General features: G+C 43.2%; 1 protein-coding gene across 3 annotated transcripts; it reads left to right on the forward strand.

Annotated features, from left to right (window-relative positions):
• Positions 1-6058: 6058 nt before the first annotated feature.
• On the forward strand, positions 6059-13144 carry STEEP1 (STING1 ER exit protein 1). Of its 3 annotated transcripts, none has more exons than XM_005298959.5 (7): positions 6059-6255; positions 7520-7637; positions 8886-8927; positions 9539-9677; positions 10219-10308; positions 11475-11567; positions 12634-13144. In XM_005298959.5, the coding sequence occupies exons 1-7, from the start codon at positions 6132-6134 to the stop codon at positions 12694-12696; spliced, it is 669 nt and encodes a 222-aa protein (XP_005299016.1). In that variant the 5' UTR covers positions 6059-6131; the 3' UTR covers positions 12697-13144. The 3 variants fall into 3 exon arrangements, with proteins under 3 accessions (XP_005299016.1, XP_042707029.2, XP_065412737.1); XM_042851095.2 differs by having other exon boundaries at positions 6070-6255; positions 11475-11617; positions 11663-13144; XM_065556665.1 differs by having other exon boundaries at positions 6080-6255; positions 7433-7637.
• Positions 13145-13569: the final 425 nt, after the last annotated feature.

Consider the following 13569-nt stretch of genomic DNA (forward strand, 5'->3'; position numbering starts at 1 on the left):
CTCTTAAAATTTCCTCTTGCCCCATCTACAATCACATTGGCTAAGTGGAATTTCCTAATATTGTCCAAGACAATCAGATTCCTCCTGTCTCTTAGGACAGGACTTCAGGAGCACAACATTCTGAGGACAGTCCATCTGCCAGGTTTCAACTGTCACTGAACCTTCTGATCCCAACATTCCCCCTCTACTGTTATTAAATACGTTTCCAACTACAATGGCACTTTCTGACCCCAACATTCCATTCCGTCTGTTAAGGGGGCATTTAATATGTTTAAGGGGGAAGGTAATGAAGGAGTTCTTACTTATGAGACAGAGGGAGGTTTTATCCTGCTAATGGGGTATCAGACTTCTTGACTGCTTATAAAGGGAATGGGCGGCTTCTTACTTGCTTACAGAAAGGAAGTCCTTATAGCTAGGGTGGCGTCTTAATTTATTGGATGCAAGAGGTTTCTTATCTGCTTATATGAGCACCAGTGGGCTTCTTAACTGTTCATCGGAGTTTTTACACCTGGTTATAGGTGTCCAGGTTGCTTCTTAATCTTCCAAAATGGTGAGTGGTTTCTTGTAATTTTCATTGAACCATAGAAATGTAGGGCTGGGAAAGACCGTGAAAAGTCATCAAGTCCAGTCCCCTACACTGTGGGAGGACCAAGTAAACCTAGACCCTCCCTGACAGGTGTTTGTCCAACTTGTTTTTAAAAGCTTCCAATGATAGGGACTCTACAACCTCCCTTGGAAGACCATTGCAGAGCTTAACTACCCTTACAGTTACAAAGTTTTTCCTAATATCTAACCTAACTCTTCCTCGCTGCAGATTAAACCCATTTTGTCATCGAGCAGTGAATTTCTTACTTGCCTTTAGGGTGTGAGAAGGAACCCAGAACACCTGCTCCCTACACTGATGTCTGACTTTACAAATACTTCTATATTAGTGGGATGAGCTGACTCATGCTCACTGAAAATACACGAGATAGAATAACAACAACTGTATTGATAAAGTGCCCCTCTGCGGTCATGCATGGTAGAGATGAATAGGAAACCAGTATTGAAAACAAATTGCAGGTTTGTTACTTCTGTAGGGGGAGAAAAGAGAAGAGTAAATAGAATTATAAGGGCTATTTGCTGAACTTCTAACCAGAGGCAGAAGTGCAGCCCCTTCACTTCTACAGTATGGCATATAGCTTCCCTTATCTTCGTAATAAGGGTGCAGTCTAGGGAGACTGCAGGCCTCAATGTGCCATGTTCTATTTTGATCTGAATGGCCTCTGTTTGCATCAGAGCAGTGTATTGTATGTTGGGTCTATTATATGCACTGCAGATGAGTGTGGCTGCAATCTGGTCAATTTCTATAAACGTGGTGAGTCCCTTGGGCTCTAGCAAATTGCCAAGGTGACCCTTGACTGGGCAAAAGTATATGCTGTGCCTGCCTCATATTTAAAAAAACAACAGCACCTTCACCATCATTTTGTAGCTTGTACAGGGTATTTGGAAGTGTTTTGTATCATCTATATAATAAGAGTCCAGGAATCTCACTCTGTGTATCACTTAAAGCCTATTATCTCTATACAGTCAGTGTGAAGCAACAGAAGCAGCTACAAGCATAGTTGAGACTCTTTTTGTCCAGAATATCACCAGGTTAAATCATCACTGGATTTTGCAGTCTGTTACAGTCTAACTTTTAAATTCTCAGCCATTTTGACTTAGTGAATTATACCTGTGCAATGTACAGCAGCTACAGTAGGGCATGCATCTATGCCACGCCAGAGCCTTAGACCATTGTGATAGCAGAGGTAACTCAACCAATCACCTTACTCTGCAGCCAATTTGTATGCAACAGTTTCATTGGTCGTATGAGGGAGACTGCTCAGATGGTTGATTACTTAGCCCAGCTGCTACAGTTCTTCAAAACCACCCACACCATAACACAATCACCCCAAATATGCATAGCCCATCATGCAGCAAATACCCCTCGTTTGCCACCCGCACAAATCTCCCAGGATTATCACTTGGTCTGTGTGTCATTCGGACACCTGGAATGTCTGTTGAGTCAGTATGAAGTGATGGAAACAGCTATATGCATGGTTGAGAATTCACCACGTTCAATCATCACTAGACCCTTTGAGAATCAGAAGGACTGTTGTAGTCCAAAGGTTCTGTGGCATTTTGCATGCGACTTGTAACAGTTGATCAGAAGAGACAGGAACAACAGCTATGCGGGATAACAAAGAGGGGATTGTGCCTTCAGCAAGGGGGCAGCTCTGTGCATAAACTTTGGGGAATATGTACAAACAGCAATATTGCTCGCTACAACACAGTGCATGGAAACAAAAGCCCCAAAATACTACCTATGTGGCTTTACTGCCGCTGTATATAATTTCCTGTTCACAAATACATACTGGCCTATCTTGATTATCACTTCAAAATTTTTTTTCTCTTACTTAATTGGCCTCTCAGAGTTGGTAAGACAACTCCCACCTGTTCATGCTCTCTGTATGTGTGTATATATATCTCCTTAATATATGTTCCACTCCATATGCATCCGAAGAAGTGGGCTGTAGCCCACGAAAGCTTATGCTCTAATAAATTTGTTAGTCTCTAAGGTGCCACAAGTACTCCTGTTCTTTTTGCGGATACAGACTAACACGGCTGCTACTCTGAAACCTGTCATTGTGGGTTGTGTTAGCATGTTTACTGCTGGGTGTTTTGAGATCATGTTTACTGCTATGGTGTTCAGTGATATAGTACATATACTGGTAAAGTAACTCCTCACTTAACGTTGTAGTTATGTTCCTGAAAAATGCTACTTTAAGCGAAACGATATTAAGCTAATCCAATTTCCCCATAAGAATTAATGTAAATAGGGAGGTTAGGTTCCAGGGAAATGTTTTTTGCTAGACAAAAGAAAGGGACTCCACTCCATATCATATGCTCAGTTCAGCTGCAAGAAATCAATGTCTCTCTCTGGATGTGGGAAAAGCCCTAGACTGAGCTGAATGGAACTATTCGTCATAGAGGGAAATGGTTTTGGCTCCAATTTTTTTTTCAATTGGACCAGATTTGGCACTTTGGGTCAAATTCTGACCCAGAATAAACAAAGTGCTTCTCCACTGATTGTAGTGCATTTGCATCTAGTAACACAAGATATGAATTTGGTCTTTTATGAATCCATTTTGACATAAAATCTATGTAATTGTATTATGTTCTCTTGATGTTAGAAATAGGATCTGTTTATATAGTTACTTATACAACCCCATCACTGTAGTATCTGAGTGTTTCCCAAGTTTATAACAATAGCAAGTACACCGCTACCTTGATATAACGTGACCCGATATAACATGAATTCGGATATAACGTGGTAAAGCAGTGCTCTGGGGGGGGGGGGGGGCTGCGCACTCTGGTGTATCAAAGCAAGTTCAATATAACGCGGTTTCACCTATAATGCGGTAAGATTTTTTGGCTCCCGAGGACAGCGTTATATCGAGGTAGAGGTGTACCACAATCAATAAAAATAAACAGCTGCAGCACTAGAGACAATGTATGAAAAGTAGTCTATCAATCCCTCTGGAGTAATCTCATTCTATAACACTAAAAGGTGTAAAAACTGCTAGGCTAAACTATTAGATAATTTTAATAGGTTACATTCCCTTACACCCAGTTTGGGCTGAACCACTCCCAGGTGCTGAGTCCCCTCAACTCACATTTGATTTCAGTGTTCTTCACAGGATCTGGTCCATTAGTATTTCCAGATTCTTAGATATTTAACTTTTGCTTGAGTCCACATGGAGGATTATTATTAAGTTGTACAATAGCTCCATACTTAGAATGTTAGTTAGGCGTTTATACGATAGGTAGTACTTATGGGAAAACATTTCCACAATCGAAGAGGATAAAATATGTGTGAAACTGACAAAGTATAAAGCCTTTTTTATACCTTGACTTTTCCAGCCAGACACTAGATTAAATTGTTTCACCTGACAACTCAGACTTACTTTCTCTGCACTGTACTACTGTAGGTTTTGTTCAGACATTACTACACAGAAGTTTGCACTGCATTTATATCTTGGAGAATATGTTGAACTTGCAGTGCCAAGAACTGCTTGTTCTATTCTGTGTGTACAGGATTTCTATTGCACACAGCAGGTTTGTCTATCTGGAATAAATTTGTGAGTAGTTACAATTTTTTTCTGGGTTTATTTGTACATTTTTATATACCGTTTGCTTTTAAAACCCAACAAGAGTTATTGACAATAAAACAGGAGATTAAATTTTCTAACATCAAGCTTGGAAATATTAATAACATTCACAGGGATTTATAGTGTATATCTTTATAAGCAAAAAGCCACTTTCAAATCACTTGTATATAACATGGTGTATATTACCGACCTGTGACAAAAGATAGACATTATGTAACTACCATATGCAAAGGAAACATATGAACCAAACTTAATTTAATGCTAAGACCTCTTGTTGGCTTGTATTAAATTAAGTGGAGCTCTTTGCAGGATCAGGACCTTACTTTCCTGCATGTATTTTCATTTTTGCTTGGGCTGGATATATTTTCTGGATCCAAAACAGATTCTGTTAACATTGGAATCAAAGGACAGTCTTAGCGAAAACAGGCTTCAATATCCTTAGTTTGCAGTTTCAGTATCTTTATTTCATAGTATTCTGAGCCACCATAAGAATCTCTAACATTTTTAATTAAATACTTGTTTCCCTTTGATTCTCGAACATTTTGCACTTGCAGTATATAGAGCCTGTTACCTGAGGCTCATAGGAAATGTAGAAATTGTCATACTGGATCAGATCAGCAGTCCATCTGGCCCAAGATCTTATCTCTGACAGTGGCCAGAACCAGATGCTTCAGAGGATGGCATAAGAAGCCTGCAGTAAGCATATATAGGATAATCTGTTCTGGCCTCCCCACCTACATCTCATCCTGATCTCTAATAGAGATTGGTTTAAGACCTGCAATACAAGGCTTAATATGGCTTCCAAAACTTTTGTCAATACTTATAACTCTGGATTTTTTTGATTGGCTATTCATATGGCTAGCTCTTTTTTAATCTTAAATTATTTGGCTCCCAAGGTGCTTTATTAATATTAATTAACTTCACAATATCCCTGTGAAGAAGACAGGCAAGTAGTCTAATTCCCATTTTACAGATGAGGAAACTGACATGCGGGAGGTATTAGATGAGAAAATGATTTTCAGCACTAAAATATACACTGCTTGTAGTACACAAACATGACAATGTGGGTTAAACTGCTCATATGCAAGATGCAAGGCAGTCCTGGGATTTTTCAAAAGCACCCTAAGGAGTCACATGCCCATTTCCCATTGAAAGTAACTGGAGCTGGTTGCCTAATTCCCATTAGTACCTTTAAAAATCTCCTTTTCTACAAGTGTAGAACAGAGAACTGCAGCGCATCCTTCCCTACGCTGGCTATGCTGATGCAGGCCAGAGAAATCCAAAATACTCATGCTGTGCTACCACAAGTCAGAGCAAGCAACCCCTTTAATATACGGTGTGTTATACCAGTGAGCTACTGCCAATATATGTATATGTCCCCCCCTCTCATACACATCAGGTAGTGCCCCTTCCTGGGTGCATGTCACAACATATAAACACCCCATTATGTCATGCCAGTTCAGTATACAACCTATGCTACTGCAGTCCCCACATATATCCTAGGACAGCCCTCCACCCCCTTCCCCCCCCCAGGGCAGCTCCCCCTGGTCCTAGTATACAGTGTCCCAGGACAACAGCCCCCACTCCACCCCAGTGTATAACCTCCTAGAGCAGCCCCTCCCCCCGTGTTTACCATCCCAGAGCCGCGGCCACCCCAATGTACGACCCAGAGCAAACCCCCCCCCGTACACCGTGACCCCCCCGCTCGAGAAGCTCCCCCAGTGTAACCACACCAGGCCAACTCCACGCGTGTTTACCGCCCCCCCCGCAACTCCTGCCCCAGCGCACCCCCCGCAGCGCTCAGCCCCACCCCGGGGGCGGCCCTTCGGGGAGGCAGGCCGAGGCCCCGGCCCTAGGCCCATCCCTTGAAGGGGCGGCCCGACCCCGACGCAGGCCGAGGGGCAGGGCCTCGGCCGGCTGCTCTCACTCGGCGCCGCCATGCCCAAGGTGGTGTCCCGCTCCGTGGTCTGCTCCGACACCCGGGACCGCGAGGAGTACGATGATGGCGAGAAGCCGCTGCACGTTTACTACTGTCTGTGCGGCCAGATGGTGCTGGTGCTGGGTGAGCCGGGCGGGCCGCCCGCCGCGGAGCGGCTGGGCCCTGGGGCAGGGACCCGGGCGGCTGGGCCCTGGGATCCGTCGGGAGAGGGCAGCTGGGGCCTGGAGGCAGGGACCCGTGGGGAGGGGGCAGCTGGGGGCGGGGAGGGACCAAGGAAAGGGACCTTAGTCTTGGCTGAGTCCCTATAGATCCCTGAAGGCCAGAGGCTGGGATGACAGCTGGGTGTGGGGTCTTGTTCCGTGGGTCAGTTTGTGGGTCACAGGTGGGAGGGGATGTTGGGCATCCCTGGGGACTGGGAAGATTTTCAGATGACATGGACACCTCCCTTGCACTTCAGAATGTGCCTGTGATGCACCAGCTGACCCAATGGCCTCCCACCACCTTATGACAGTGGGGTCCCTGAGAAAATCTGAGTGGGAAGTAGCTCTGCCTTCGGGCCTTTATTCCTGGCCCTGCCATTCTCTCCCTTCACGGCCTTGGACAAGTCACTTTCCCTGTACTTCAGTTTCCCCATCTGCAAAGTGGGAGGGATAAAGCTTCCATAGATCCCCTGGGGAGGGCTGAGAGACTAAATTAACTGATTTGAGATTCTCTGAGTGTAAAGGGATGGTAGAGTTCTCTGATCACAGCACTAGGAGTGCCTGAGTCCTCAGACCATCTCGTACTAATTTAAACCAGGTACTTCAGTTTTCTGGGCCTTAATGTTTGTTCAGTGCTTTGGATATGTAAAGTGCTACAGAGTTGCTAACATTATTAAGTTTGTCACCACTCTGCAGCATCTCTTGGAGTCCAAAGTTTCTTAAATCCTTGTGTTGGGATCACTTTTTTTTTTTTTTTCCTGTCTTCCCCTCCATCCTTAATGAGGCTGTGTTGTGATAGAGTTTGCTCATTACGGAGCCCGATGGAAGGAGAAGAAATGTGGTACTGTAATGTTGGGCACTCTTCTTGTGCCTGGACTTTGATCAGTTAGGTTGCTAAACCACTCAACGTTTATGTCACCAGGAGTTCATGCAGAAGTCTAACAGAGTGGACCAATGCTTTTGTGTGGCTGTTTTTCAGTGTGTGTGGGTGGTGGGGAGATAATGAGGTGTTTAAAGCAAATGTATGACTGAAGAAAGTCACTAGGTGTTCACCCCCCCCGCCCCAAAAGGGCCCTTCAAATTTTGTCTCTCCATCTCAGATGAACACTCCTGACAATCAGAACTCCCTCCCCTGGCGATGGATCTGAATCTGCATTCTATAACAGCCTCTCTCTTCACTTCTGCAGATTGTCAGCTGGAGAAGCTGCCCATGAGGCCTCGAGACAGAGCTCGGGTGATTGATGCAGCCAAACATGCCCATAAATTCTGTAACACAGAGGAGGAGGAAAATGTTTATCTCAGAAGGTAGGAAACCTTCTCTTCCTCCATTGGCTTCCTTGACAGTTGCTGTGATAATATCACTCTTTGTGCTCCAAATTTTTGGATGAAAATAACTCCTAAAATTGGTAACCTGAGTACCGCTAAATCTGAAGTCATTAACACTGTCATCAGCTCATTTGCTGGTATTAAAGAGACATGGTCAGCTTCCAAGAAGCTTGGACTGCCAGCACCCCTGTTGTTGGATTTCTGATAAAAGGAGGCCATTGAGAGCCTATTGTAAATCACTTTTATAAACACATTGGTCACTGCAATACAGAGTTGACAGGTTAAAGTGCAGCCTATTTGGGGACGGGGACCTTGTGCTTTGTTTTCCTCTTCTCTTGGATTTTAGGTAAATTACAGCACTCCAGTTTTCTAGTCTTGCTGTGAGTTTTAACTCTGTTTGGGAATATTAGTATTAAAAATCTCGTACACATTTACATGGCCCTTTATAACATACCATAGACTGAGACACATTCTCTGACCCAAAGAATTTACAGTCTGAGAGAGAAGACTAAAGGCTTGTCTGTATGGACAGTTAGGTTGTGGCAAGCTGGCCTGTGAATCTATCCACAGTAGTCAGAGGTTCGCAAATTGTCCATGTGGATCCTGCTGCCATGCACTGAAAGTTCTGTAGTGTGTTTGGCTCTACTCTCGTTTCAAAATGGGGCAGCAGGGTCCACAGAGTCAATTTGTGCACAGCAGGTTAGTGTGGGGTAGATTTAGACCCCAGTTTGCTGTGAACTAAGTGCTTATATAGACAAGCCCCAAGACAAAACAGAACAACAGCTCAAGTAAGGAAGGATGTTGAGATTTCATTAGGGATAAAATCAAGGTAGCAAGCCTTTCTTGAAGAAAAATCTTTTAAAAAGGGGTTTAAAAGAAAAGGTGTCTTTGCCCTGGGCCTTCCACTACGGTCTGTTGTTGTGATGTGGCTTCCTGCCTTCTCTACTCCTCCAGCAATTCTAGTTTTATGCCCCATTCATGATCTCTTTCCCCCATGTCTCTTTTAGTTGGTGTCCAGAATGAGACTATGTATTACACCTTTATGGACACCTAATGAATTGTAGATCTGTTAGGTATACACAACACCCAAGCCACTATCTCACTGCTCATTCAGAATTATTTCTGTTTACTCTTAGGTGTTTCTAATGCACTCTCCTCCTTAATATTTCTAGACAGCAGTAGCTGATGCCTTTCCATTTTTCTGTAAATTCTCTCTTTCTCCCCCAGACCTGAAGGTATTGAGCGGCAGTACAGGAAGAAGTGTGGGAAGTAAGTGTCAGCAGAGCAAATCATTTCAGCATAAGAGATGCTTGTTTTTTATTTTTCATTGTGTGTCACGCCCCCTTAGAAATAACATTTCTTCTTGTCAGAGTAGCTGCTGGAGACAGGAGATTTTTGACTGGTGTGATGCGATGGGGGTATTAACATTTTGTTATCCTGATCCTGGTCAAGTAGCTGGGGCCAGAATATAAAGACCAGGCTTTTACCAGCACTCCCATTTGTCACAATTTTATTGCACTTTTCATTTTTGTTGCATTTTTCAATTTGGCAGCTCAGGAAAGCAGGGAGAGAGTTGGGTACGTATCACATAATGGAAGGAAAGACAAGACCGTATTATAAAATGGGCTTTTGAGAAAATCTGTGGCTCTTCACCTGTTGACATTCTAATGTTTGGTCTGTGATCTGTCTCCTTTGATGATCGGTTACCCGAAAAGAAGTTCCAGCCTGTACAAAAAAGCTAATTAGCTACATGGTCACTGGACTAGTTTGTGGTACAGGCTGTTTTTAAAGCTCGTTTGGTAAATAAACTACAACCAAGGCCTCTGCGCATGAGACTGAGATCTGCACTCTTTCACCAGTAGATGTGTTATTGTTTCCAGGTGTGGACTTCTGCTCTTCTACCAGCACCAGCAGAAGAATGCCCCAGTTACCTTCATTGTCGATGGAGCTGTGGTCAAATTTGGCCAGGGTTTTGGGAAAACAAACATATACACTCAGAAACAGGAACCTCCCAAAAAGGTAAATAGGCTTAGATGAGTTACAAAGCTATCTTTGCCTTTTGAAAGGGTGTGGATAGACAAAATGACTTAAGAGGTCTGGTAGTCTCTGCTAGAATGCCTGGCCCCTGTGCCATGTCACTCTAACGATCCCTTCTAGTTTACCTGAAATAGTGGTGTTGACTGCATTCAACTTCTGCCAAGGAAGACCAACATGAAGTTTTTTGAAACCGGAGGACAGAGGAATAAGGGTGGGAAGGGATCCCAGCACCTGTTAGATCTTTGGCCCAAGCAACCTAGAAGATCCATTTGAAAACATCTCAGACTCGTCACCTGAATATTATCTTCTCTCCAGTTCTTGGTGTTGAGTACATTAATTCCAAGACCTGGCACTTCTTGGTACCAGCAAACCCATGTGGTTAATCTTACTGTGCCTCCCATAAAAGGCAATACTTAACAGTATGGATTTACAGGAAAAGCCTTCAAGGCTATGGAGTAGCGAAAAGTTATTGGTAACACTAATGTACACTGAACTAAAGTAAAATCTCTTGTTCATTTCCTAGGTGATGATGACCAAACGGACAAAAGACATGGGCAAGTTCAGTTCAGTCACGGTCTCCACCATTGATGAAGAGGAGGAGGAGATTGAAGCAGTGAGTTTTCTTTGCCCTGCTAATGCCAGCAAGATACCAAGTTACACAGGGGTTTTGTTGGGACACCAAATCTAAGTTCTCCAGAAGTTTCTTGTCTGAATGACAACGCTTTCAGTTTAATTCCATTTTAGCCTTTCAGTCTGATCCATACATAAGGGAAGTCCATTATTCATCACTTAGAAGATTTGAATTTCCCCATGGAAGTTCAGTCAAACAGAATGCTCAGTTATCCAAGTATTTATGTTACGCTCTTCACCATAGTATCTGGCTACCTGAACGTTTCTGTGGCTAATAAGATTCATGCCACAGGCATGGATCATCCTACCAATACTAGTGAGATGGGTATTTTCTAGGACAAGCTAACCAATAATGCTAGTGAGTTACTATGCAGTAGCCATCCTCTCAGCAGTATTCTAGGAGGGCTCCTTAACTTACTTTTCCCTCTGGGCAGCAATTTGAGGGGAATTGTGACCTCCTTCCTTGTCATTCTCCTCAGTATATTTTGCATTCTGCAATGCTCTTGGTTGAAATAAATGGATGATCTCAAGTCAGGTGTATTCAGATTGGTTAAGATTGCATATAGATAAGCAGGTAATTAATATATTAAACATGCAGGTGACAGTCTCCTCGTATGGTAGTATTAATAGTCTTCCATCTGGTAACACAGACTCCTTTAGCCGTTCTGATCTTCCCTGAACTGCCTCTGCCATGATGTTAATGAAGAGACCTGGTCCAGAGCACACATTACATATCAACCTACCTTGATTGCATTTTGCGTGTACCAGCCAGAACATCATGGTGATGACTAAAATTGGCCAGTGACTTGTGGTCCTGATTCTTTACTTCCTGTTCTAAGCTGTTGTTACCATGCACTTTAAACAGCAGGCATGCTGCACCCTAGAGGTGACTGCATTTCAGTGGCAGGAGAAATTATCACTTTATAGTTTGCCTGTCAACCTGAAGCATTTTGAGATCTGTTGGCAGGACAGAACACTGTGTAGAGATATAGCAGCACAATGGCGATCTTTTCACAGGTGCAGGCCCCACACTAAAGATGGGTAGTGCTCACATTGTCACTCACGTTCCTGCCCATCTCACTTATGAGCTCAGTGAGGCAGTGCAGTTCTGGCCCACAGTATAACACAGGGACGCTGTCTATTTTTCAGCGAGAGATTGCAGATTCCTATGCGCAGAATGCTAAAGTGATTGAAAAGCAGCTGGAACGCAAAGGCATGAGCAAAAGGAGGCTGCAGGAACTGGTAAGTCTGTTTTGTTTTCAGTGCATTGTTGCTGCAACTGTATCTTTGGGGTGTCCAATTCCCTTGGGTCTGTTGGCAGGATACATAAGCAGCAGGGGTGTCCAATTCCCTTGGGTCTGTTGGCAGGATACATAAGCAGCATATCTTAATACCCTACGGTGGGTTTACAGAGTTCACATGCAGCTTTGGGGGTGGGCGGTTGTTACGCTTAACAGTCCAAATTATTTATGCTTTGTATTTTTAACTTGAATTGAAAAATTTATTAAATAATAATATAAAGAAAATCCACACAATTATTGTAGGTTTTCCCCCAGTGATGTAAGCTCCTGTTGTTAGACATCTCCTCATAGGACGGGTAGGAGAGGTAAAATATGGTGAAGACTGTACAGAGATTTTCTCTAGTCCTCTAAAATTGAAGATCATAGAAAATTATATATAGACCTACTCAGAAAGGGTAGTTTATAAGACACTGGTGCAACCAGGGCAGCCTCTGTAGCCAGTTAGCCCATGAATGGTCAGATCAGAGCTGGGGGAAATTACCCCAGAACTTGAGCAACAGAATGTGCCTTACATTGTCTCCTCAAGCCTGCCACGCTCAGGCTTTAGCATAGGCTACAACAGGGGGTAAGTTACAGAAAGGAGGGCCTGCCAGTGTAGTAGCTCTGCTGCTGGTCCTGTAAAGGTCAACTTAGAAACCAACAGTAAGAACATGCTCGGTTATCTTAATATGGCGACAGGCTTATAGAAGTTGGAGATGGGAAAGATTTACTAGATTATCTAGCTCACCTTCCTGCCAGTGCAGGATATAAAGTGTGAAATGGCCTCTTCTGTAACTAGTACCAGACCATTTGGGGCTTCAAAGATTGTAATCCACCTTCTGATTTGCACCCAGAAGCAAAGAGGGTAGTGAATGAAGAGCCTTGAAGCGTTTTGTTCTTCACTTAGATGACATGCTGCATTAGTAATGTCCAGATCAGAAGATCATATCTCAGAGTGCTGGAGAGAAAGTTACTCATGATGATGTTCTTGTGTAGAGTTTTCATTCTGTCCCAATTTTTCTAATCAGGCTGAGCTGGAAGCCAAGAAAGCCAAGATGAAAGGAACCCTGATAGATAATCAGTTCAAATAAGAGGAATCCACATCAGATCATGCCCAGGCAGCTGAATATTTGGAGAGGGAGGAAAACCAACAGCAACTCCTGAGACTCCAACAGAGAATTCAATCAACCCCGCAGACCTTAAGTACAACTTTTAAGAGCTATGCGTCGAAACCAGCTTGGAAGGTGACACTGTCTCTGCTACAGACTGTACTTTGATCTCTGGTATTTTAATATACTGAAGGACTTCAAAAACTTTTTTAAAATTACAACTTCTGTGCACACTCGAGTGTTTTGCCTGTCTTGTTGGGGTGATATCTGTTCCAGAGGAAACCCCTCTGCCAGGTGTGTGCATGGGATTAAGACACTGTTACAAAAGATCAGTGTGTTATTTTCAGATGTACATAAAATTCCAGTAAATACCTTAGATGTGTAGGTAAAGTAATAATCTATGTACAGCAAATAAATCCTTATAAAGTAAGTTGACCATGTTCTTATTTAAAAAACAATTCTTCAAATCATGCAGTATATACAAAGGGAATTCTCACCCTAGCACAAGCTAGAATGGTAATAATCTACCCAAACCTTCAACATGTTTACTTAACTGAAAATCTTCACTGAATAGACTGGAAACAAAGTCCCATGATGCAACACGATTGGTAAGCAGCACGTCTTTATAAACTGCCAGCTGAATTCTTTTAAGATCATAGGAATTGCTGGATTCCCAGCACTTTTGAAAACTAGGCCATTTGAATGCCTGACTAAAGGTACTTAAGAGTCCCTACTTTTGAAAGTTGGAAAACAGGGGTGATCAAAAAGTTTTTAAATCCAATTGTAACAACAAAGCCCGTGGTACAGATGTGGCAGGGTTAAGTCCAAACCTACCTTAGATGACTGAAAACAAAA

The sequence above is a fragment of the Chrysemys picta genome, chromosome 9, assembly GCF_011386835.1.
Source record: "Chrysemys picta bellii isolate R12L10 chromosome 9, ASM1138683v2, whole genome shotgun sequence".
Classification (NCBI taxonomy): domain Eukaryota; kingdom Metazoa; phylum Chordata; order Testudines; family Emydidae; genus Chrysemys; species Chrysemys picta.

What these genes read in the sequence shown, in the direction of transcription:
- STEEP1 (XM_042851095.2), top strand. Translation starts at nt 6,132, where the DNA reads ATGCCCAAGGTGGTGTCCCGCTCCGTGGTCTGCTCCGACACCCGGGAC. An exon ending in TACAGGAAGAAGTGTGGGAA is followed by an intron (nt 8,928 to 9,538) that starts GTAAGTGTCAGC and finishes TATTGTTTCCAG; the next exon opens with GTGTGGACTTCTGCTCTTCT. An exon ending in AGGAGGAGGAGATTGAAGCA is followed by an intron (nt 10,309 to 11,474) that starts GTGAGTTTTCTT and finishes TCTATTTTTCAG; the next exon opens with CGAGAGATTGCAGATTCCTA.